Source organism: Hyperolius riggenbachi, chromosome 6 (assembly GCF_040937935.1).
Source record: "Hyperolius riggenbachi isolate aHypRig1 chromosome 6, aHypRig1.pri, whole genome shotgun sequence".
In the NCBI taxonomy this organism is placed as follows: domain Eukaryota; kingdom Metazoa; phylum Chordata; class Amphibia; order Anura; family Hyperoliidae; genus Hyperolius; species Hyperolius riggenbachi.
The window spans coordinates 46,112,008-46,138,494 of record NC_090651.1 but is presented as its reverse complement, the minus strand read 5'-3'; the positions used below and the strand labels follow the sequence as shown (position 1 = coordinate 46,138,494).

At 45.1% G+C, this 26,487-nt stretch overlaps 1 protein-coding gene across 3 annotated transcripts in view; it reads left to right on the top strand.

Annotated features, from left to right (window-relative positions):
- Positions 1-26,487, top strand: part of TNNI3K (TNNI3 interacting kinase) — a 409,379-nt gene that overhangs the window by 137,316 nt on the left and 245,576 nt on the right. For all 3 annotated transcript variants that reach the window (XM_068239216.1, XM_068239218.1, XM_068239219.1), the window contains one exon: positions 762-866. In XM_068239216.1, coding sequence (XP_068095317.1) covers positions 762-866 — 105 coding nt within the window. The remainder of the gene's footprint in view (positions 1-761; positions 867-26,487) is intronic.

The window sequence follows — 26,487 nt, the reverse complement described above, 5'->3', positions numbered from 1 at the left end:
ATTGGTGATTTATCGGGGCAGGAAATACAGTATGCTATAATGCTGTTACTGCAACAACAGTATTCTGTGGGTCACCTTGTAGCTAAATATTTATCTCTTTGAGCCTCCTGCCATTCAGGTCCACCACCACACTCTAGACAATCATAGAACCTGAGGAAGGGTGGGTAGGCCAAAACACCATGCCAGCCTGTTTCTATTTTCTAGTAGTAATAAGCTTCAGACAATAGTTATGCACATAGAAGGGAAGGAGGCGCCCAGGTTGGATAAAAACTTGTAAGAACAGTTTAAAAGCGAAAAAGTAATGAGGTATCTTACCTCAATGGCGAAATCCATGTAAACTTACAAAATATTTTTATTGAGCACAGGCAACGCGTTTCGCGGGTCTGAGCCCGCTTCCTCAGGCCAATACATTTTGGACCACCCTGAGTGGAGCCGGGTTTGTGATTTCCACCTGCTTCTTGTGGTCGGTTACCCCATGCAACCCTCCTTTGTGAGCAGTGTCTTTATTTTCTTTTACACACAATATTGATACCTGACGTATTGCACTACTGGGCTCCCGCTTTTGTTTCCTGTGCCTTTTCTGTAGGGTGTCAAGACACCCCCACATCTCCCAGACAATAGATACGGTAGGTTAACGAGAGGTGGTTAAGTCCTGGTCTTGGTCTATTTTTGCAACAATGCATCTAATGTACCTTACCATTTTTTGTGAAATAATGCGTAAATGTATGCTAAGTTAATTCAGAATAAAATATTTGTTTCAGAAATCTCGACTTACAATCAAAGCTGATTATAGCTGTAGACGTGGCCAAAGGCATGGAGTATCTTCACAATCTCACCTATCCCATCATCCACCGGGACCTCAACAGGTATCATAACATCTCTTCCAATTCTGCTGTATATTTTATAAATAATTCATTTTGGACTTTATTTAATCAGGCAGAAAACTCTATTTAAACCAGAATAACCCATATAACTTGATGCTCAACCTTTCATATGGGCCTATTCATGTAGGCCAGTGGTGCCCAACCTTTTTGCGCCCGAGGGCCGCACTTCATATCAAGATAAATTTTGTGGGCCAGAACACATACATACAAAATATAAATCTTTAACATTTTTCTAGTAAAGGTAAACATGGTGTTGGAAAATGAATGGGTGTATGTGCAGAAGCTTTCTGTGTGATCTCCCTGCCCAGCACAAGTGCTGTGTGAGCTGCGGGTAGTTGCGGCCTACTATTCAGCAGAAGCTGGGGTCTCAATTAGTTGCCGTGGCCTAGCCGGGGGTGAAGGTCAGCGTGGAGCAAAGTTTTTTTACAGCTTGACCGGCTGGTAGGGTGTGATGTCACACTGTCCCCTGAGATGAGAGGCCGGAGCAGTGGCAAAGCATCTAGGAGAGGATAACCGGAGCACGTGAGGACAGCCAAAGCAAGAATCCGTACTGAGGAGGAGGATCGAGGATTGTCATAGGTTTACACAGCGTTCTCGGGTTCTTTGCAGTAGCGCTGTGATAGTTATAGACTCTCGCCCATTAGTTACTGCAGGAACCTCCCTCCAATAGAAATAAGGCTGATTCCTATTGGAGGGGGGTTCCTGCAGCAACCAATGGACGAGGTACTCTATCTATCACAGCGCTACTGCAGAGAACACGAGTACGCTGTGTAAACCTATGACATAGTATGACACAATCCTCAACCTAAGGACACTTACGTGGGCCACAAAAGTCGGCTTTGCGGGCCACAAATGTCCCGCGGGCCTTAGGTTGGGCACAGCTGATGTAGGCAATGCATGTACTCATTCATGCACTGTATGTGTTTTAAAAAAAAGTTGCTGCGGTAACTAGTTGAATATCAGTAAAATTACCAACATTCTGCTATTAAGAACTGGCTAATACTGATAGTAATATATTGGTAATTCTTCCCAATATTCTACTATCACTTTACCTCACCTTCTTCTCACACTAACGCACCCTCTACCTACTCGTAACAACAACAAAACATTTGTAAAGCCCTTTTCTACCGTTAGACCCAAAACGCCTACGCTTGTCTCAGATCAGTGCACAGTGATGGGTACAGGGGAAGAAGTTATGTGATCATAAATGCCAGACTAAACAGGTGGCCTTTCAGTTTTGATTTAAACATGTCCAGGGTTGGAGCTGTCTTGATCAAGTTTGTCATTCCACAGGGTAGGGGCAGCATGACAGAAAGCTCTAGCTCCAAGGGTTTTTAGTTGGACTCTGGGGGTGGTCAAGTTATTATTGAATCCTTTTGATCTGAGGTTGTGGGTGGTTTGAAGCAGTTGTAACACTAACCTACCACCCTCCCATCGATCCCTCTGCCGATATCTGTGTTGCCTTCTACCGCTATTTGCTCAAAACTGAAGTCCGGAACCCAAAATATACACTGGGCATAGCTATAGTTTCAATTAACATTGCTGTCTATGTGGCATCCAGTTTTACCTGGTGGCTGGCGGTGCCCAAATTACCTGATTCTTTATGCACTGCCTGTGGTGTTCCTGGGAGTCCAAGCCTTTCCTCCATGACCCGGTGCATGTTATGACGTAGAATGGCGCAGGGTCACTGGGAAGATGGTAGCGGAGAGAAAGACAGGAACCCAGAGAGCCACAGTCCAATGGAGGAGCGCACTAGCCAGGACAGGTGAGTCGCTACACTACTGTAAATGTTGCAGGGTCACCAACGACCACAATAAAGTTGAGGAGGCCCCCGAGCTGGCTTGTGGCCCTGGGCAATTCGCCAGTTTGCCCCTATAGCCAAAAAGTATCACTGCACTCCAATGGGAAAGAATATCAGGCGATCACAGCAATAGTAAGGTCACTTCACCTCTGTCACTTAACACTAATGGGATTACAGGATTACTGCATTTCCTTACTCCTTCCTGTAAAATAATTTAAAATACACACATAGTGCCAAGTATTGCCTGCAACAAGTTACAATATGCACCCTGTGCCGCACTCCAGAGGGCAGTTCCACCACCTTATAAGGGATACAAGCTTGACACCCCCTTTTTGGGTCCACTCACCAGAAATGCTTCTTGGTTTGCTGTGTATCATATAAAGCCAGTCAGCCAAAGAAGAACTCACTCCATGAATGCAGACTCCCTTGAATGAGTCACGAGCGTGACGAAACGCGTAGGGTGGTGTCGAAGGTGCATGTGCAATCCCCTGCATGTCATTTTTAACCATTAAACCTTGGAGTCTGCATTCATGGAGTAAGTTCTTCTTTGGCTGACCGGCTTTATATGTTACGCAGCAAACCTCAAAGTGCTTCTGGTGAGTGGACCCACAAAGGGGGAGTCAAGCTTGTATCCCTTATAAGGTGGTGGCACTGCCCTCTGGAGTGTGGCACGGGGTGCATATTGTAACTTGTTACAGTTTGCCCCTATGAAAGCACTGGCCCTGAACTTTGGCACTGTTAGGAATTGTACGTAAGGATAGCCTTTAGTGGGGTTTGTATATTATTGCAATTATCCAGGGGTAAAAACCCACATCGAACAACCACTCAGAGGGGATTAATACCTCCTAAAGTTACTCTTGTTCACTGTGCCATTTGTTGTGCATTGTTACAGAGTTTATAGTCATAGCTGGTTTTCAGGCAAGGCCTTTAAGGCCATGGTCTAGGGCACCAGGAAAGGAAGGGGCGGGCTGTGGGCAGCAGGAAGGCAGTAGCAGTTATCCTGCCGAATATTAATCCTACTACACAGAGTTTGCACATAGCGGTGGGTGGCTACCAGCAGTCGGATCTGGCACTTGGGGGATGAAGAGGCAGCATATGGGCACTTACAGTGATCTCTGTAATGCCTGTCAATCATCAAAAGTGCTGCTCAGCAAGGAGCTTTTAATCTAATCCATGCTATCATGTCATTAACTGTCCAGAGAGGAGCCTGCAATCTAATCTCTGCCATGTTGGGGGGGAAGTCTAGTATGCTGTTGGCCTGGGGGCAGCTGGTAATAGTGGGGCTAGGGCAGGAAAAAGTATAAATCCGCCCCTGTATATAGTGTTGTCACTTAACTGTCCTCCGGAGAAGCTCACAATCTAATCCCTATGTGCCCATCATAGTATAGGGTCAATTTTTGGGGGAAGTAAATGAGTTTATCTTTATTCTTTTAGATATACAATGAATGGACAAGTCTGCATGTTTTGGAGACCACTGTTTCTTTTTTAATCCTTTTGGTATACTCAACATTGTACGTAGCCTTAAAAAAGCCAAAGTTTCCTGGCTACCTGTCTTTTTTTGCCAGATAAATCATTACTCTGCAGCATAAAAAGATAGAATTCTTCTTGTACTTGTCTTGAAAAATAAAGTAATTCTGTCAGATTTCTGTCCACACTGTATCTAGTGTCCCGCAGAGTGGACAGTTCATACCCTTCGCTCTGAATTTTTCAATCAATTTCTGTAATGCATACAGATAATCCTGCTCTGCGGATGATATCTTCCTTGCTCTTTGAACTGGCCCCCGGGCCCCAGGTATTGCTTTTTTAGCATTCAGGTCATTAAAGAGACTCCGTAACAAAAATTGCATCCTGTTTTTTATCATCCTACAAGTTCCAAGAGCTATTCTAATGTGTTCTGGCTTACTGCAGCACTTTCTGCTATCACAGTCTCTGTAATAAATCAACTTATCTCTCTCTTGTCAGACTTGTCAGCCTGTGTCTGGAAGGCTGCCAAGTTCTTCAGTGTTGTGGTTCTGCTATGAACTCCTCCTTCCAGGCCCCTCTATGCACACTGCCTGTGTGTTATTTAGATTAGAGCAGCTTCTCTCTTCTCTCTTATCTTTTACAAGCTGGATAAATCGTCCTCAGAGCTGGCTGGGCTTTCACATAGTGAGGAATTACAGACAAGGGCAAAGCTGTTTGCAGGAAGAAAAGAGCAGCCTGAAACTTCAGTGCATGAGAGATGCAGGGGGAAAGAAACACATAAATGATCTCTTGAGATTCAAAAGGAAGGCTGTATACAGCCTGCTTGTGTATGGATGTATTTTCTATGTGTGGACATACTGTACATCAACCTACTTCCTGTTTTGGTGGCCATTTTGTTTGTTTATAAACAAAGTTTTTAAAACTGTTTTTAACCACTTTTAATGCGGCGGGGAGCGGCGAAATTGTGACAGAGGGCAATAGGAGATGTCCCCTAACGCACTGGTATGTTTACTTTTGTGTGATTTTAACAATACAGATTCTCTTTAATGTTGTCTGTACGCAATACGTTTTTCTTATAGGCACGTTTACTAAACAACCTTCTTACAAATGTGTCTTTTTTTCTTACTGTTGTAGACATGATAGCATCAGTGATGAGCGAAAATGCTGATATTCTTTTCGCAATAATAATGCAAATGCTATTAAACAAAAATGCCATCAAAAATAATTTTGCAATAAATTTGTAAATTTTTGCATTGTTAATGAATCTTTGTAATAAAAATAAATGATTTTTGCGTTTTCCCGGTAAAAAAACAATTATTCACATCTTCACATTTTTTTGTCATAATGCAAAATACAATGTATTTTCCAAATTTTTTCTCATAATCAAAAATGTCATTTTCGATGTGAAAATGACTTTGGCCAAGGTTTGCAGGCATATAGGAAAATATTAGCCTTGGTAACAATTAGTGATGGGCGAAGATCCAGATGTTCGGGTTCGAGAACGTTTGGCCGAACGGTGTCCCGATGTTCGGTACGTTCGTGCCGAACACCGAACATAATGGAAGTCAATGGGGACCCGAACTTTCCTGCTTTGCAAAGCCTCCTTACATGTAACATAGACCAAATTTTCAGGGTATGTGGACAGGGGGGGGGGGGGGGGGGGTATAAGAGGAAACTATTTTTTTCCGAAAGGACCTTATAGTTTTTGAGAAAAACGATTTTAAAATTTCAAAGGGAAATTGTCTTTTAAATGCGGAAAATGTCAGTTTTTTTTGGCACAGGTAACAACAATCTTGTATTATTTTCAAAACAAAGCAATGAGTTTTGTCGCCATGCAGTGATTAATAAATAGAAATGGGATATTACGGAAAGTGGCAACGCTAAGCCATCACAGATGTTCATGGTCCTTGGTCGGCTTCGGACTCGGGGAGTGTTGTGTATTCGTTTCCAATCCACGATTGATTCATTTTAATTTGTGTCAGCCGGTCTGCATTTGCTGTGGAGAGGCGGATACGCCGATCTGTAATGATGCCTCCGGCAGCACTGAAACAGCGTTCGGACATAACGCTGGCTGCAGGACAAGCCAGCACCTCTATTGCGTACATTGCCAGTTCGTGCCAGATGTGTAGCTTAGAGACCCAATAATTGAAGGGTGCAGATGGATTGTTCAACACGGCTACGCCATCTGACATGTAGTCCTTGACCATCTTCTGCAGGCGATCGGTGTTGGAGGTGGAACTGGGCGATTGCTGTTCTGTGGGCTGCTGCATGGGTGTCATAAAATTTTGCCACTCCAAGGACACTGCCGATACCATTCCCTTGTGGGCACTAGCTGCAGCTTGCGTTCTTTGTTCCCCTCCTCGTCCTGGGTTAGCGGAAGTCAGTCTGTCGGCGTGGAACTGGCTAGAGGAGGAGGAGGATGTCAATCTCCTCTCTAATGTCTCCACAAGGGCCTGCTGGTATTCTTCAATTTTGACCTGTCTGACACTTTCTCCAATGAGTTTTGGAACATTGTCTTTGTACCATGGATCCAGAAGGGTATAAACCCAGTAATCCACGTCGTCCAGAATTCGAACAACGCGCGGGTCACGTTCAATGCAGTCTAGCATGAATTGAGCCATGTCTGTCACAGTCCTAACAGAATCCTCATCATGTTCTTCTGAGCTTGACGCACCCTCATCATCATCACCAGCATCACGCCGTCGCCCACCTTCTTCCTCGTCTTCTTCTGCTGTCCATTCCCGCTGAATCGTGGAAGTCCAACGTGCACCGCTCTGTCCCTCGGCAGTGGGGGCATCCAAGTCCTGCTCCAACTCCAGCTGTTCCTCGTCCTCTTCTTCAGCATAGCTGGGAGGACCAGCGTTTCCTGAGGCAGATTGTCTGATGTTGGTATCATCATCACGCTGATCGTTGTCCTCTTGACATTCCCCCACTTGCATCCTGACTGCGGCTTCCTTGATCTGCAACATTGATCTCTTCAGTAAACACAGCAGTGGTATCGTAATGCTTACTGAAGAGTTTTCACCGCTCACAAGCAACGTGGATTGCTCAAAATTTTGGAGGACTTGGCAGAGGTCCAACATGGTGGCCCAATCAGATCCACAGAAGCTTGGTAGCTGCCCGGATGCGCCTCGGTACTGCGCCGTCATGTACTGGACCACTGCACTCTTCTGCTCGCAAAAGCGTGCTAGCATGTGCAGCGTCGAATTCCAGCGCGTGGGTACGTCACACACCAAGCGATGGTTCGGTAGTTTGAACCGCTCCTGCATCTTGGTGAGTCCCTCCGAAGCGGTACTGGACTTTCGGAAATATTTGGCCACTCGTCGCACCTTCAGCAGAAGATCTGCCACGCCTGGGTATGTCCTCAGGAACCGTTGAACAACTAGGTTCATAACGTGTGCCAGGCAAGGGATGTGTCTCAGCTTAGCCAACTTTAAAGCGCGAATGAGATTGCTCCCATTGTCACACACAACCATGCCTGGTTTCAGGTCCAGCGGTGCCAGCCACAAATCGGTCTGTTCCTTGATTCCCTTCCAAATTTCTTCACCTGTGTGCTGCTTATCTCCAAGGCAGATCAGCTTCAGTAAGGCTTGCTGACGCATGGCAACAGCTGTGCTGCACTGCTTCCACGACGACCCTATTGCTGGGTTACCGATGCCGGATGAGGTACAGCTTTGAGAGGCGTTGGAGGAGAAAGAGTCAGAGTCGAGATTGGTGCCTCTGAGGGACGTCGGTCCAGCAGTTTGCGGCGTGCCGGTGAGGAGGAGTCACTGCCAGGCTCCACAAGGTTCACCCAGTGCGCCGTCAGGGAGATGTATCGACCCTGTCCAAAGGCACTCGTCCAGGTGTCTGTGGTGAGGTGAACCTTGCAGGCAACGGCATTTTTCAAGCTTCTGGTTATTTTGCTAACCACGTGCTCATGTAACGCTGGCACTGCAGACCGCGCAAAATAGTATCGGCTGGGAACCACGTAACGTGGGATGGCAAGCGCCATCATGTGCTTGAAGCTGTTTGTCTCCACCACGCGATATGGCAGCATTTCGCAGGCCACAAACTTGGCTATGCTGGCTGTTAGTGCCACGGGCCGGGGGTCATTTGCTGGCAATTTTCTCTTGCGCTCAAACATCTCCGGGACAGACAACTGAACCGTAGGATCTCACACTGAAGGACAGTTGGTTGTTGTTGTCGTGGTGGTTGAAGACTGGGAAACGTCAAGAGGACTGTTGCGGAAACTGACATCGTCGTCTACTACGGATATTTGTGCACCACGTAATGGCTGGGCTGCTGCTGAGGAGGGTCTGGTGACAACGGAGGCAGTGTTGCTGGGAGCTGGAAGCGAGCCGCTACCCTGGCCTTGCGTGTTTGACCACAGAGTGCTATGTTTGGCTACAATGTGGCGGCGCATGCTGGTGGTGGAGAGGTTGTTGACATTTTTCCCCCTGCTCAGTCGGGTCCTGCACACCTGGCAAATCACCATGGTAACATCCACCCTGCAGTCTTCAAAGAAAGCCCAGACTTTTGAGCTCCTGCTTTGCTGGCGAGTTTGCTTCGTGCCTCTTTGGCGTCTCACTTCTACGGCTACGCCTGTTGTGTCCGAAATACCCCGCCTACTTTGTGGCACACGGCGAACTCTTGCAGCAGTGGGTTCTGCAGCAGACTCATCTGTACTGCTGCTATCCCGACGGCGAGGTTCTACTCGATAACCCGGGTCTGTGTCCACATCGTCCAAAACCTCCTCTTCCTCTGTGACTGTGTCTGTGTGCAGTGGACTAGAGCTCCCCAGAACACCCTCTGCGCACCTCACTCCCATGTCTTCAAGATGTTCTTGGTGGACCTCCTGCAATTCCAATTCCTGCGCACATTGCTCAGGGATTTGGGTGTCTTCGTCCTCGCCTTGCATTTCAATGAGTGGTGCAGTTTCCTCGCACAATGGTTGTGAATCCGGGCACAACATTTCTGGCTGTTCCATTGTTTGTGGGGGTAGGAGTGGGAATAGCTCCTCCAAAGAGCCCATTGTGTCCGGAAATAATTGTTCGGACTGGTTATTTGACCATTGTGTGCATGGTGTAGCTGCTGGTTGTGTCACCTTTGTGCCCACTGGCTCCTTGTAACTGGCAGAGGACCTCGTGCGTGACAAGGATGTGCTGGTGCTGCTGCTGCTTAACCCGCTGCTGGACGCTTGAGAGGTCAACCAATTCACTATCCGGTCCTGCTCTTGTGGATTAGTGAGGGTTGTTTGTCTGGCACACATGGGTGGTATTGAGTGGGTTTTCTTAGGTGCTCCACTGCGGCCTCTACGTGAACCGTCAGGGGAAACACCTCTTCCCTTGCCCCTCCCTCTTTCACTGGATTTCTTCATTATGGTTGTACTGATCCCAGCAGTACACGCTGACTGTGGCAATACAGTGGCAATAAGACAATGCTATATAGTATATACTGGTGACGGACGGAAATACTACTGATCCCAGCAGTACACGCTGACTATGGCAATACAGTGGCAATAAGACAATGCTATATAGTATGCTATATACTGGTGACGGACGGAAGTACTACTGATCCCAGCAGTACACACTGACTGTGGCAATACAGTGGCAATAAGACAATGCTATATAGTATATACTGGTGACGGACAGAAGTACTACTGATCCCAGCAGTACACGCTGACTGTGGCAGTACAGTGGCAATAAGACAATGCTATATAGTATGCTATATACTGGTGACGGACGGAAGTACTACTGATCCCAGCAGTACACGCTGACTGTGGCAGTACAGTGGCAATAAGACAATGCTATATAGTATGCTATATACTGGTGACGGACGGAAGTACTATTGATCCCAGCAGTACACGCTGACTGTGGCAGTACAGTGGCAATAAGACAATGCTATATAGTATATACTGGTGACGGACGGAAGTACTACTGATCCCAGCTGTACACGCTGACTGGCAGTACAGTGGCACTAGACAATGCTATATACTGGTGGCGGAAGTACTACTGATCCCAGAAGTACACGCTGACTGGCAGTACAGTGGCAAATAGACAATGCTATATACTGGTGGCGGAAGTATTAGCTGGTGAGAGAGTCTAACCTGCCTGCCTACCCAAAGGTAAACCCAACTTCAAGTGGCGGAGAAATGACGCGGTTCGGGTATTTATTTACCCGAACCACGTGACCCGCTCGGCCAATCACAGCGTGAGCCGAACGTTCGGGGAACGTTCAGCCATGCGCTATCAGGCCGGACATAAGTTCGGCCACATGGCCGAACGCATGGTCGAACACCACGAGGTGTCCGGCGGAGCCCGAACCGAACTCGAACAGCCCAAAATCCGGGCGAACCCGAACAGTGGCGAACACTGTTCGCCCAACACTAGTAACAATCCTTAATTTTTATATCACAATAGTGACTTAAGGCTGCTTTCACAGCGAGACGTTACAGGCGCACGTTAGTGCATCCTGTAACGCACCCCACCGCACAGCAATGAAAAATCAATGGGCTGTTCACAGTGCCCACGTTGCGTTGCACAGTAACACTGCGCGTTAATTTGAAGTGCAGCATACTGTGCGTTCTAGCGGCTTAAGCCGCGTTAGACTGTTTGCACATGCTCAGTATGTTTTTTTTTTGTTTGTTTTGTTTTGTTTAATTTCAGGGGCGGAGAGGAGACGGGGAGAGGCTGCTACGTAGCCAGGCACATGGCTACTTGACATTCACTGCACTTGCAGTGTTTACTTCTTGGAGCGGCCACTGATTGGCTGGCGGGACCACGTGATGCGGAGAGCTCCGCTCACGTGGTCTCCGCAGTGCCTCCGACAGAGCAGGCGCACCAAGAGCTGCTTGTAACGCGGCTCTTGGCAGCGTCCTGCTTCAACACCACCAGGCGTTGCGTTAGGGACACGTTATGTGCCCTATAACATCCCCTAAACACAACGTCTTGGTGAGAAAGCAGCCTAAAGTCAGAATGTATAGAGCTGTCATGAAAAAAAAAAAACAAGAAAAAAAACAAAACAAAAAGAAAATAACCGGCCCTCAACCCCTCCTCACAGTGAGCCTGATGCATACAGGAAAATTTACCAGTTCTAATGCAACAAGAACACCGCCCGTTTTCCCAATAGCCCCACTTGTGTTACAGGTGTAATCTGTGTGGGCCTGATGCTCTACACGCCGGTAAAGTTGCCGTGCGCAGGGAGAGCACTGCAATTTTACTGGGAGACCACAACCTGTTAACACAAAAGCACCATGCACATTACCAGATTCTAGCAGTGTTCTTGCGGTATTAGTACTAGTAAAATTGCCATGTCCTGAGGCCAGTAGCTTTGCCGGTGTATAGTGCATCAGGCCCAGTGTCTCTTAAAGAGAAACTCCGACCAAGAATTGAACTTTATCCCAATCAGTAGCTGATACCCCCTTTTACATGAGAAATCTATTCTTTTTCACAAACAGACCATCAGGGGGCGATGTATGGCTGATATTGTGGCGAAACCCCTCCCACAAGAAGCTCTGAGTACCGAGGTACCTCTGGCAGTTTCCTGTCTGTGAACCCTGTTACATTGTGGGAAATAACTTTTTTATTACATTATTTTCACTGTAGTTCCTCTTTAAAGCCCTGTAGCATGTCCCACAGCTCTCAACACCCAAACCACACCCTCTTCACAGACAACAAAAGGGAGAGATCAGTGCCAATACATCACGTTCCAAATTATTATGCAAATGTATTTAAGTGTCATAAACATTAAATATTTTGTTTTTCAATTAAATTCATGGAGGGTGTGTCTCAGAGCTCTTTTGATCACTGAAATAGTTCTTGGACACCTGTGATAATTAGTTTGCAGTTTGAGCCCAATTAAACGAAAAAATACTAAAGAAGGATGTTCCACATTATTAAAGGAAATCTAAAGTCTGGAAAAAAAATCGCTTACCTGGGGCTTGTTGCTGCCCCCTGGAGTCATCCTGTGCTTGTGCCGTCCCTCTGCATCACTCCAGTGAGCACCAACCACGACCGGCCAGCTTTGAGGGAGTCGCTGCTATTGACTGAAAGGTCCCGGAGTGACAGCATGGGCACAAGATGACTGCAGGGGCTGCTTTTTTAAACTGCTTTTTTTCACTTAAATAACCCTTTAAAGCGGAATATAACCCTGCATTTCATCTTTGCTCTAAAACATTATTTAAAGCATATTATATGCAACCAGCATTCAAAGGGTTACACACAGAGCTTGAAAGTTCAGTGCAGTGAAATGTGGATGCATCTGAACTTTAGATAATGTTATCTTGTGTTTACTTAAATGTATCAAGTGAGGAATGTGACACACTCTCTGACTGTGGAGAAGCAGCTCCACACAGACAGAGAGTCAAAGCATGTCTGCCTTCACTACATAATGAATAAAATCAGTTATTAATAAAATGCAAAGTCAGCTCACAAAGCGAAAAACTGTACTTTTGGGAACCTTTAACTTCTAAATGAATAATAATACTTATGCACAAATGCAAATATGATAACCGTATGGCTTATAAAAAGTAGGAAAACATGTTTTTATTGAATATTATGTCAGGGTTTTCTACCACTTTAAGCAGCCCACCATATACAGTATAGGATTCTGTAGGCTAAATCTGACTTGATGTCACACAGTTTTACCTCCATTGAAATGTGAAAAAGATCTCATCAGTGATGCTTTATGTCTGCATTTTTGCTCCGCCTCCACAACTACCACCAGACCATACTTCACTCACTCTGTTTATCCACTGTGATTAATGGAATTCTACGTCCTTTGTTTTAAAAAATGGTGATGACCCAGTAACAGGTTCTGTGTCAGCACTCCGTTAACTAATAACAGTAACAGTAACAGTAACTGACAGCAACTGATAAACTGGAAGAGGACCTTAAAGAGAAACCGTGACCAAGAATTGAACTTCATCCTAATTAGTAGCTGATACCCCCTTTCCCATGAGGAATCTTTACCTTTTTACAAACGGATCATCAGGGGGCTCTGTATGGCTGATATTGTGGTAAAATATGCTGTCTGTGAACCTAATTGCATTGTGGAAAATAACAGCTGTTTACAGCCGGGTCCAACTGCCAAAAAAGTAAGCAGCATCTCTTTCCACAGACACCTGCCAGCAGTAAAAATGTCACCATGTGGTAAATGTCAGAATGTAAATCAGGGAGAGGAAAGATTTTACAATGGGCAAACACTGACTAAATTATGATACAGAAATATTATTTTCACTGGAGGTCCTCTTTAAGGCTTTCAGCTTGTAGAGACAAGTCTGACTAGATCTAGTCAGAAAAGGAATCATTATTAGAGATGGCCCGAACCTCCGATTTTCGGTTCGCGCGGATTTTCGCGAACCGTAATAGACCTCAATGGGGAGGCGAACTTTGAAAAATAGAAACACTTATGCTGGCCACAAAAGTGATGGAAAGATGTTTCAAGGGGTCTAACATCTGAGTTTTTGCATGGCAGAGTGGGATAGACGCCAAAAGTCCCGGGGAAAAATCTGGATTTGACGCAAAGCAGCATTTTAAGGGCAGAAATAACATTGAATGCTAAATTGGAGGCCTAAAGTACTTTAAAACATCTTGCATGTGTATACATCAATCAGGGAGTGTAATTAGAGTACTGCTTAACACTGACACACCAAACTCACTGTATAACGCACCGCAAACAACTGTTTGCGTAGTGACGGCCGTGCTGGACTGGTGCGCACCATGGCGAAAATGCAGGTTGTGGCGGTTTTCAAGCCCACATCAAGCCCACATGGTCGCCGGGCTGTGGTAGCTCAATGATAGAACAACAGTGACTGTCCAGTTGATCAAATTTGGTCTGTCCACATAGGTAGGTATCCCTGTATAGGTAGATAGGCATAGGCAGGTGCCCCAGTAGTTAGCTAGGCATAGGTAGGAGTCCCAGTATAGGTAGGTAGGCAAAGGTAGGTGTCCCAGTATAGGTAGATAGGCATAGGTAGGTGCCCCAGTAGTTAGCTAGGCATAGGTAGGACTCCCAGTATAGGTAGGTAGGCAAAAGTAGGTGCCCCAGTAGTTAGCTAGGCATAGGTAGGAGTCCCAGTAGTTAGCTAGGCATAGGTAGGAATCCCAGTATAGTAAGCTAGGCATAGGTAGGAGTCCCAGTATAGGTAGGTAGGCATAGGTAGGTGTCCCAGTATAGGTAGATAGGCATAGGTAGGTGCCCCAGTAGTTAGCTAGGCATAGGTAGGAGACCCAGTATAGGTAGGTAGGCATAGGTAGGTGCCCTAGTATAGGTAGGTAGGTAGGTAGGTAGGCATAGGTAGGTGCCCCAGTAGTTAGCTAGGTATAGGTAGGAGACCCAGCATAGGTAGGTAGGCATAGGTTGGTGCCCTAGTATAGGTAGGTAGGTAGGTAGGCATAGGTAGGTGTTCGCATAGGTAGGTGCCCCAGTAGTTAGCAAGGCATAGGTAGGAGACCCAGTATAGGTAGGTATGCATAGGTAGGTGCCCTAGTATAGGTAGGTAGGCATAGGTAGGTGTCCCCGTATAGGTAAGTAGGTGCCCCAGTAGTTAGGTAGGCATAGGTAGGTGTCCCAGTATAGATAGTTCGGCAGTGCCTGGCTGGCACAGTAATAGCAATTACCAAGGTCCAGCTGCAACCGATAGGGCTGTATAATGCAGTGTCAGTGGGCAACACAAAAAAAACATATCAGGAGAACATTAGCTCTCAAAAGAGCTGTTGAGGGGTGCTATTTTAGCAATAACAATCAGCCAGGAGCAAGCTAACAAGCCTACAAGAGGCTAACTAATCTTTCCCTATGAGAGTCTGCCAGCAGCTGTCCCTTCACTAATTAATGCAGGCACACGAGTGAGTGTAATGGCCAGCGCTGTCTGCCTTATATAAGGGGGGGAGTGGCTCCAGGAGAGAGTGTAGCCTAATTGGCTACAATGTGCCTGCTGACTGTGATGTAGAGGGTCAAAGTTGACCCTAATGGCGCACTATGGGGGCGAACCGAACTTCTGGAGAAGTTCGCGTTACATGGCGGGCGCGAACCACCGGAAGTTCGCCTGGAACTGTTCGCCGGTGAACCGTTCGGGTCATCTCTAATCATTATTAGGGAAAAAAAGGTGAGCTGAGAGAAACTGAAGACGAGGTTTGTATGTAATAATGTAATATTCATTTGCAGGTGTTTGTTTTAAATAATTTTACTTGGCTCAGTTTCACTTTAAAGGGAACCTTAACTGAAAATGATATGGATGTTTCCTTTTTATTATTATTATTATTTTTTTTTTTTTTATTTATATAGCGCCAGCATCTTCCATAGCGCTGTACATAGTACAAACAAATAATGGGGAACAAATATACATAAGAAATACAAGACACTGTACAGTCATGACATTGAATAGAATAAATATAGATACATACATAGTTGATATGTAGTTGGTACATGTACATATGTTAAAATAACAGCAGTATGAGAAACACTAGGAGGAGGTCCCTGCCCTTGCGGGCTTACAATCTAGAGGGTAGTGGGGAGGAAACAAAAGGGAAGGAAACACAAGGATTAGTGGGTGAGCCAGTGGGAAGCAGGAAATTTGGGCGCATGAGGCAGGTGGGCAAAAAGGGCGCCGCCATTCACTCCCATAATAAATATCGTTTAATGGGCGCCCAACAGGAAAAAAGGGCGCCGGAGAAAAATAACGTTTTAAAAGCGGCGCCTGGAGACTTTTAATGTTTTATAACTGCTTCTCATGATTACACATTATTTAATGATTTATAATTTTTTAAACATTATTTTTAAACGAAAAACAGTACAATATTTTTTTAAAACATTATTTTTAAACGAAAAACCATACAATTTTTTTTAAAAAACATTATTTTTAAACGAAAAACCGCACAATATTTTTTTTAAAAGTTATTAATGCTTATCACAGGGGGGTCTTAGGTTTAGGCATCACCAGGAGGGTCTTAGGTTTAGGCACCACCAGGGGGGTCTTAGGTTTAGGCACCACCAGGGGGGTCTTAGGTTTAGGCACCACCAGGGGGGTTTTAGGTTTAGGCACCACCAGGGGGGTCTAGGGGTTAGGGATAGGTACAGGGAGGGTTCTGTGTGAGAGTAGGGTTAGGTATATCTTTCATAACATTCTTATTAATGTTTTATAAAACGTTATTATAAATTTCACTTTTTAAACGTTTTTACAATTGCCGATTTCATACACATTATTTAATGATTTATAACTTTATAAAACATTATTTTTAAACGAAATATAGCACAATTTTTTTTTAAACGTTATTCATGCTTATCGTTTGAAACCCTGCGCCCTTTTTTCCCGGCGCCCTTTTGCAACGTACGCGAGCCAGTGTGCCTTCAGTGCTGCCTATAGCAAATTATAGGCTTGTCTGAACAAGTGTGTTTTCAGAGTACGTTTGAAGGTTTCCAGACTCGTGGCATGACGAACCGGCTGAGGGAGGGAGTTCCAAAGGAGAGGGACAGCCCGTGAGAAGTCTTGGATGCGAGAGTGAGAGGAGGTGACTAGGCTGGAGGACAAAAGGGTCTCCTGTGAGGAACGGAGGGTCCGGGCGGGGAGGTATCTGGAGATTAAAGAGGAAATGTATGTTGGAGGCGATAGCTTGTGTAGAACTTTGTATGCAAGTGTGAGAAGTTTAAACTGGATCCTTTGGGCAACTGGTAGCCAATGGAGGGATTGGCAAAGAGGGGCTGCCTCAGAGGATCTAGAAGAGAGGTGGATGAGACAGGCCGCAGAGTTTAGTAGGAATTGGAGAGGTGCCAGTCTGCTTTTTGGTAGACCACAGAGTAGGGTGTTGCAGTAGTCAAGACGGGAGATGATTAGGGCATGCACAAGCATTTTAGTTGCTTCTTGTGAAAGGAAGGGACGGATTCTGGAAATGTTTTTGAGATGGAAGTAGCAGGAGGTAGTTAAAGTGTTAATATGTGGTTTAAAGGAGAGCTCAGAGTCCAGAGTTACCCCTAGGCAACGAGCTTTGGGGGTTGATGCTATTGGGGTGTTATCTACATTGATTGTGACAATGGGAGGTGGAACAGAGAGCGAAGGTGGAAATATCACAATCTCTGTTTTGCTCATATTGAGTTTAAGGAAACGGGATGACATAAATGTAGATACAGCAGATAGACATTCGAGGATTTTTGATAGTAGTGTGGAGAGGTCTGGGGCAGAACAATACATTTGGGTGTCATCAGCATAGAGGTGATATTGAAACCCAAAAGAGCTCATTATCTGTCCCAAGCCATGGGTGTAAATGGAAAAGTGGAGGGGTCCAAGGACTGACCCTTGTGGTACTCCCACAGACAGTGGGCGTGGAGAGGAGTTGGTATTGGCATAGGAGACCATGAAAGAGCGTCCAGACAATACCAGTTGCCTGGCAGTCCTGCTCATCTCTTTGGCTGCAGTAGTGGCTGAATCACACACCTGAAACAAGCATGTAGCTAACCAGGGGAGGACTGGCCAGGGGGGAAGGGGGGAGATTTCCCCCCAGGCTGCCTCTCATTTAATGATTTAGGGCTGGCTGATCCACCAATCGCTTCATAATTATTATCCAATCAGATGAAAATCTGTGCCACCACATGCATGCCCATATAACAATTTGACTTAATTTGGGTGGAAAGTAGTTGAATGTATCGATGTGCCGATGTGGTCATGAAGTGTGATAATAACAAACTATGAACACGATGGAAACCCCGGCCGTTGTCCTTCAAAGTGTATTATGTGCCCCACAGTGCCTGTGCATTGAAACTTTACCTGTCATGCTGTCCCTTGAGTATCCTTGCTGCATTGGCGACCAACATGGCTACCGGTATAAAGTACTTGAGGCGCACGTGACGTCAATTGGGCTGGGGTTGCTGTGAAACCGGGTCTCTAGTTTGTGTTTTTCCTCCAGGCCAAAAGGTCCCAGTCCTCCCCTGTAGCTAACCCAGTCTGACTACAGTCAGAGCACCTGATCTGCATGCTTGTTGAGGGGCTGTGGCTAAAAGTATTAGAGACACAAGATCAGCAGGAGAGTCAGGCAACTGGTATTTTTCAAGAGGAAAAATCCATATCCTTCTCAGTTATGGTTCCCTTTAAGTGAGGAATTGTGGTTTCCCATGATGCATCACTCCCGAATATTAACTCAAATGCCTTCTGTTTTAAGAAGGCAAAATTATATTCAGCACTGCAGTGCCATGTGACTGCGCGAGAGGACAGGGATCCAGGAGAAATCATAGAGTATTTATTTACACTCATGCTGATTGTCAGGTGAGCTGTATTGCTGCTATCCTTAGGGAGCGTGGCTAAATATCACAACCGACGCAGATCAGGACCACTTCTCTTCAACAAGATAGGTCTCTGAGGTCTGAATAACAGGAAAGCAAGGTTTAGATAGCATATAAAGTACTATTATTAAAGGGAGCCTGAACTGAGCAAAACTATTTAAAACAAACACCTGATGTACCTGCAAATGAATATTACATATTTACCTCACCATCAGTTCCTCTCAGAAGCTCACCATTGTCTTCTAACAATGATTCCTTCCAGTTCTGATAAGATTTTGTCAGAACTGAAATATACCAGTTGCTGTCATTTATATATCAGCTGATTATAACTGAAAGGACAACTGATGAGCAAGGCAATGTCCATGCTTCCCTATGGCTCATATGGGCGATATTACAGTTTTTACAGTGACCCAGAAGCCGTTGCAGGGTCATCACCATTTTTAAAATGGAGGATGGAGAATTCCATCAATCACAGTGAACAAACAGGATGCAGGAGAGGAGAAAGAGATTGATGAGTAGGCTACACAGGAGGTAAGTACGATCTGTGTATGTTTATTTTTAATTTTAATTTTCAGTTCAGTTTTGCTTTAAAGGGACACTATAGGGGGGTCGGGGGAAAATGAGTTGAAGTTACCCGGGGCTTCTAATGGTCCCCCACAGACGTCCTGTGCCTGTGAAGCCACTCCCCAATGCTCCGGCCCCGCCTCTGGTTCACTTCTGGAATTTCAGACTTTAAAGTCTGAAAACAACTGCGCCTGAACTGCGCTACTCTTGCTGATGGCACCAGGAGCATACTGCGCAGGCCCAGTATGGTCTGTGCCTGCGCCGTGCGCTCCTGGTGACATCAGGGGAAGCGAGGACACAGCAACGCAGGCGCAGTGGTTTTCAGACTTTAAAGTCTGAAATTCCAGAAGTGAACCCGGAGGCGGGGCTGGAGCATCGGTGAGTGGCTGCGCCAACACAGGATGTCTGCGGGGGACCAGTAGATGCCCTGGTACGTTCAACTCATTTTCCCCCGACCACCCTAAGGTGTCCCTTTAAAGTGTCAGTTACCGGTAATTGATTAAAGGGCTACATAGTGAACCCAAAACACCATGTATGAGCATATCCACTGATTTCTCATTTGTTTATTTTAGATGGCCTTTATACTATGCTTGTTTTACTCCCTGCACAACAAGACAGACAAAATAATTAAAAGGAATTTAAAAGGAATTTAAAATTTTTTAGGAGGAGTGCATTTATTTAAGGAGACAAGTCACATTCAGTATAGGGGGAAGTAAGACTATTATCTGATGCATTTTGATGGTTGTAGCTAACCTCTTCTGTTGTTCTATGGATTTTCAGCACCCATCGAAAGATTGCTTCTCTGTAGACCTGGTCAGGCGTAGGTATTACAATGTAGCCAATGACATAGGCTCAGGGTGAGACAAAAAATAGACATGAGACTGTGGGGGGACATCTAGTGGACAAAAAGTAATATTACATAAAAAAAATATTAAAGTGGACCTGAACTCTTCTACAGTACAGAAGAAATACGTAGAGAAATACATCCTGTATATATTTAGAGAGTTCAGCCTGTTTAATTCCCAATCATTTGTGTCTAGTCACAATTTGTAATTTGATTACTCCCCTGTGTCACATGACAGCCACGGCAGATAAGGCGGATAAACTCATTTGAAAGCACAGGAGGTTAACAAAATGTCTGTTTCCATGAAACAGGAAGTAGAAACTGTGCAGATTTGTTGCAGGATTTGTAAAAGCTGTAACAAAGAAATGTTTTTTGTATTTATTATGCTGTTGTGTATCTTTTAGAGCAGAGAAGACATTCTAAATCCAGGTCCGCTTTAAAGAGACTCTGAAGTGAATAACAATTGTTATTTTTACCTGCTAGTTTGTTTAAGGGCTATAAGGAGAGGTGAAACAAACGCTGCATTCCATCGGCAAAACGAGGGCTTTATACCCTCCAAATCCCGGGGCAAACATCCACGACTTTTAAAATCGTGGACTTTGCTGCCCAGGGAGGCAGAGCTTAGCGCTGTAGCTTTGCCTCTACTGAAGTCAATCGCCGTGCGGATCTCTGCCTCTCCCTGCCTCTCTCAGTGAAGGAAGAGTGAGGGGGCGGGGAGAGACGGCAATCAGCGGCGATTGACTTCAGTAGAGGCGGAGCTACAGCGCTTAGCTCTGCCTCTTTCAGGAAGCGCTCCCCGGGGATTTGGGGGTTATAAAGCCCTCGTTTTGCCGCTGGAATGCGGCGTTTCACCTCTCCTTATAATCCTTAAACAAACTAGAAGTTAAAAATAACAATTTGTATTCACTGCAGTCTCTCTTTAATACATTTCTTACACCTATAACAAGCCCATTAACCCCCTGTTCCCCCTCCACCGCCACCATTTAACACACCTGTTAAAGAAAAGGGCCAAATATATATGCGCTGATTGAGATATTGCTTTCTCGGCATATATAGTTGGGACATATATAGTATCTATATAAATAGTTATGTATGTATGTGTGTATATATAAATATGTATATATATGTATATATATATATATATATACGGTATATATATATATATATATATATATAGATAGATAGATAGATAGATAGATAGATAGATAGATAGATGCATAGAGAGAGATACTGCTTGCTTGGCAGTTGGAAACAGCCATTATTTCCCACAATGCAACGAGGTTCAGAGACAGGAAACGGTCATGGCCATGGCTCTGACATCACACTGTGTGAGGGGTTTCACCACAGAATCAGCCATACAGATGTCCCTAATGATCTATTCTTGAAAAAGGAAAAAGATATCTCATGGGAAAGGGGGTATTGAGAGAAAGTTCAATCATGCGTTAAAGTTCTTCTTCAATCTGCTATAAATGTGAGCGGGATGCTTTACAATGGGAAACATATAGCAATAGTGCAGCAGCTGGCCTGCCCACATCCCAGAGGACACATTGTTGCGTGCCTGGTCGGTTTACCAGCTGGTCATGTGTAAACAAAACGCCACTGCCCCTTGTGTTCCACCAATGTATGGGATTATGCATCATATTTTCAATATTGTCCTAAGGGGCTGTTATAAATCTTATTTTAATTACAATCTTCCCAAACTAAACCTATCCCGTAACAATGTATGTAATTGCTTCTCTAAGCCAAACAGACCCAGCAAACAGAGCATACCTTCCCCGTGCTAATTGCATATGCTCCTTATTATCGGGTAGAGGTTAATTATCTCCCACTGTCTGGAATCAGACATTCACATATACATGATATAGGCAATTCATTATTTCTAAATTGAAAGCTCAAGTGCTAGTTGGGTTAAACATTCCCTTAATTAAAAGTTAATGCCTAATTATGTCACTGTTTCCGATTTCAATCTACAGAGCTACATCACACAATTAGAAAAAAGAAAGTTGGGGAGAATGTTCTGCATTCCAATTAGCTCTGGGCTGTCCATATATAGTGATGATGTGGCAGAAGCTCTATAGGGCTGCCAGGAGTATAAACCAGCGTTTTTGTCTTATTGTTTTGTTATTTACATATATATATTTTTTTGTTATTTTCAGTGCTTTGAAAGTAACTAAGTATAGTCCAACCCTAGGTAAAGAATCCCTAATTATTTGTAGTCAGCCTATTAGCTATACGTCGGCTCACTATACACCAGCGGTACGGGATGTGCTGCCTTGCTTTCAGGGGCGTAACGAGATAAGTTGCATACTCTGGAGTGATGCATTGTGGGAAATCACAGTTGCTCACTTAGGGCTCCTTCACACTAGGAGAGTTTTCGGGCCTTTTTCAAGCGCGGGCGATTTTTAAAATCGCCCACAAAACGCTTGTGCAATTAATCTCTATGAGAAGGTTCATATCAGCGCGGTTCAAGCGCTGTGCATTCAGCAAAGTGGGGCCTGGACCATTTTTTGGGTGATTTTGCCGCAATAGAAGGTATAGGAAAAATGCAAATGCTCACAAAATCGATTTGTGTAGCGATTACGTTCACGTTTTTAAGAATACATTGTACTTATTATTTTCCGAGTCAAAGAGTTCACTTCCTGACTTGCGTCAGGGAGTGAATTAAAAAAACACTCTGAAAAAGCGCTTAGAAAAGCGCTTTTCACAAAAACTGAACTCCCACCCAAGCATCGGGAATCGGAAAAAAAGTGACAAAAAAAGCCCAACGCTAACGTGAGCTGAATGCAATTTGAACGAGCACTTAAAGATGAATTATCGCAAATACCTTCAGTTCTAAGATGGCAAAAAACAAACCACATGGGTAGATGTAAGGATTTAGTGATGCACAATAAGACAACGCGTTTCACGGGTGCCAGCCCGCTTCCTCAGGTCAATAACAAGTGCCTACGTTTGCAGCAGCCACGGGTGTGCGCGCCTCTCACCCTTGACTGCTGCAAACTGAGGCACGCACTTGAGGAAGCGGGCTAGCACCCGTGAAATGTGTTGTCTTATTGTGCATCACTAAATCATTATATCTACCCATGTGGTTTGTTCTTTTCTGGAGGTAAGATTTACCAACTCCTATGCAGTATAATCTAGAGATTAGAATATATTTTAGGGCGCCTCCAACAGTTCGTTTTAGCATTAGTTCTACCCTTCGGGGTTGAATATTGGATATTTCGTGTCACAAAAACCCAAGGAGAGCGACCAACCAGTAACTGTATAACAGACCTTGCATACCGAGCGGGAACAGTCATTTTCCCATAGGCTCTGTCGGTGGTTGCAGCATCCTTGTGAGTATAAATAACTACATTATTCTCGGCCATGTATCCTAACGATTCTGCACCATTGGGCTCCCAGTCTCTCTCATTGTAGAATCTTGGAGGTTGGAATCTCAGCCACTAGGAATCACCTTGAATCCTTTTATTAAAGGGCTTTTTAGTCTCTTTTAGCTCTTTATACCTTCTTAGTAGTTCTCCAGCTGTGTGGCAGATATTGTGGTAAAATCCCCCCTACAGTGTGGTGTCAGGGCAATGGCCATGACAGTCTCCTGTCTGTGAACTTTGTACATTGTGGGAAATAACGGCTGTTGCCAACTTTCATGAAAGCAGTTTTATACATTTTGTGCCCCTAGGCTGAGTATGCTGTAGCTTGCCTTTCATGTGCAGCATTGCCCCTCCCATTCCATGTGCCCCGTCTTCCATGTGTATCATGCATTTACTGTAGCCCTTCTCTTTACGAACAGCTGCCTTGGGCATCAGTTTCCCTTTTTCCATGTATTGCTCCCCATTTTTAGCCTCCTTTTTCCTATGTAGCAGCCCCTTGGGCTGCTGCCACCCAAGGCCTAGGCCTTAGTGGCCTTTACTGAAATCCAGCCCTGGAGAAGAATGCAAATTGTTACCACTAGACAGTTTATATTTTCCGATTTGTGCACCTTTCCACCCATAGGTACTGACTGGAGAAAAGGAAGGGGGGTTGCTTACTTGAAGCAGCCCCAGTTGGAGAATTTTGTAAGTTCTTTATTCCTAGAAAAGCCAGGAAAACTATTACTGAAAGAAAATAATGTGCGTCCCTCAACCAACCGTCTCCCCTTAATAAGAAAATGTCCCAATCCGCAGGCAAGCGTACAGTGCAAACAGTGACACAATTTTCATTTGTCATGCGTCCCTGGTCTGCACACTTCCCAGAATGTCCTTCACCTCCTGATTTCGGCACGGATCAATTCCAGCCGGATGAGCAATTAGAATTTTTTCCATTCCCCTACACTTTATTTGCTGTATCATTTAGTCTGTTATAGGCTTTATTGTTTCCCGAGCTTAGAAAGCACATTTGTTTTATATTCTGCCTCGGATTATGTACTGGCTAAGCAGTAGCACTCGCTCTGGGATACTTCCCGACTCATAAAGTTCCACGTGTGAATCATTTTATGTTCCCGCAAGGTTTTTTGCTGAATAGAAGCGTGTTATTGGTAACATCGTACAGCCCTGCGATAATCATATTTCTTTATTTGTGATGGGAGGGAAGATGCCACAATTACACTTGGAACAAGCAGAAGGAGGAGGAGGCAGGCACGCGGTATTAAAGCCCATATATTTTATTCCAAATGGCATTTTATGGTCGGAGTTCTTCAGAGCCTCTGGGAGCTTTGAGAGGGGTTCTTCTGTGCTGTATTCAGGATGTTGTTAACACAAAAAGCAAAAAGAAAACAACTAGAGAAAGGCCATTCACAAAGCTGGGATGCAGACAGGGACTTAAAGGATACCCGAACTGACATGTGACATGATGAGATAGACATGTGTCTGTACAGTGCCTAGCACACAAATGACTATGCTGTGTTCCTTTTTTTCTTTCTCTGCCTGAAAGAGTTAAATATCAGGTATGTAAGTGGCTGACTCAGTCCTGACTCAGACAGGAAGTGACTACAGTGTGACCCTCACTGATAAGAAATTCCAACTATAAAACACTTTCCTAGCAGTAAATGGCTTCGGAGAGCAAGAAAGAGGTAAAAAGGGGAATTTCTTATCAGTGAGAGTCACACTGTAGTCACTTCCTGTCAGTACTGAGTCAGCCACTTACATACCTGATATTTAACTATTTCAGGCAGAGAAAGAAAAAAGGAACACAGCATAGTTATTAGTGTGCTAGGCACTGTACATAAACATGTCTATCTCATCATGTCACGTCAGTTCTGGTATCCTTTAAGTAGAACGGAGCAGCCCTGTTATTGCAGGGGGGCCCAAACTACTAACCGTCGCTTTCTCCGATACAGGGGACTATACATCAGATCAGGTGTTTTTATGGCTACGTTTGTTATAGAAGATATGAAGTGTGAAGATCATGATGGCCACAAATGTTTTATGACCTTGTGAGATAGGCCCCAAAATTGTCAAGGGCACCAAGGAGAGGCAAGTAAAGGTGTGAACATTGGAGGGGCATCAAAGTTTTGCGGTGGGGACCCATGAATTGCAGTTACACCACTGGTTGCAGAGATGTAACTTTAAATCAAGCAGTGCGGAACGTTGGGGAGGGGCCAGGAGGACTTCGGGGTATGGAAGAACCCATGGGTAAATAACTGGCCACATTGCCATTAATTTAACATTTTTCTTTAATGGCACAGCCCCTCTTAATGCCAGACCCCTTACGTGCCACTTAGTTGCACAGTTACCCTCCCCCCCTCTTTAGTGGCAGAGCACCCCTTATTAATTCAGACACCAGTCATTGCAGCAGCACCAGTCGCACACATCCTGTTCCCATGCTGGCTCCCATTCTTGTAGGAATCGCTGCTGCGACTCTTCTGCCTCTTTCTCCTCTCACCACCAGCGTCTCAACCATGAACTAAAGACGCTCACATATGCACAAGAAGGGGAGGGGAGGGAAGGAGCTTGTTGCTGCCACTGGGCTGTCCCTTTTGAGTATTGGTGTGCACCACGGGGAAAAGTTGGCACTCCTCAATGGCAACATTTACACACCTACCCCCCCTTGTTTGAAGAAGGACATGTACATGCCTTGACCTCTGGCACCGGCTGTGGGCGGCCGCTGAGCAGGGTTGTGGTGGAGTGCAAAATTCATCCGATTCTGACTCTGACTCAACAGTTTATGAAACCACTGACTGCGACTCCAGGTATCCAAAATTGCTCCAACTCCGACTTTTCAACTCCAACTACTCTACAGCCCTTGCATGCTTATGAAGTGGGTACAAAAATCATCCAACTCCCACTCCTCAATTTGACTCCTCGACTCCTAAATTAAGATGTCTGGGGACATATGACCTCCCTTGCAAACCCCCCCCCCCTACCCCCTACAACTCTGTCTGCAGGATTGGACCCCTGTATCAGGAAGGGAAGATTTGCAGTTGAGGGTTCCCTACAGCTCTGGGTACCCCTGCTGTTGCCGGAGCAGCTCCCCTATAGTTACACACTTGTTTCCCTGAACTCTTCCCCTTCCCAAGCAGGGTAAAACAGCAGCCATCACTCATAGACATGAGAGTGTTGCCAGGCATAGCAAAAGGCATGGCTGGATTTACCATAAGGCCCTGTAGACACGTGCCTACAGGCACTTGATTGAAAGGAGGCTCACTCCCCTCTCCAAGTGCTTCCCTCCTGCCTTGTCCCGAGCAATGTGTAAACGAGAGGTACCTCACC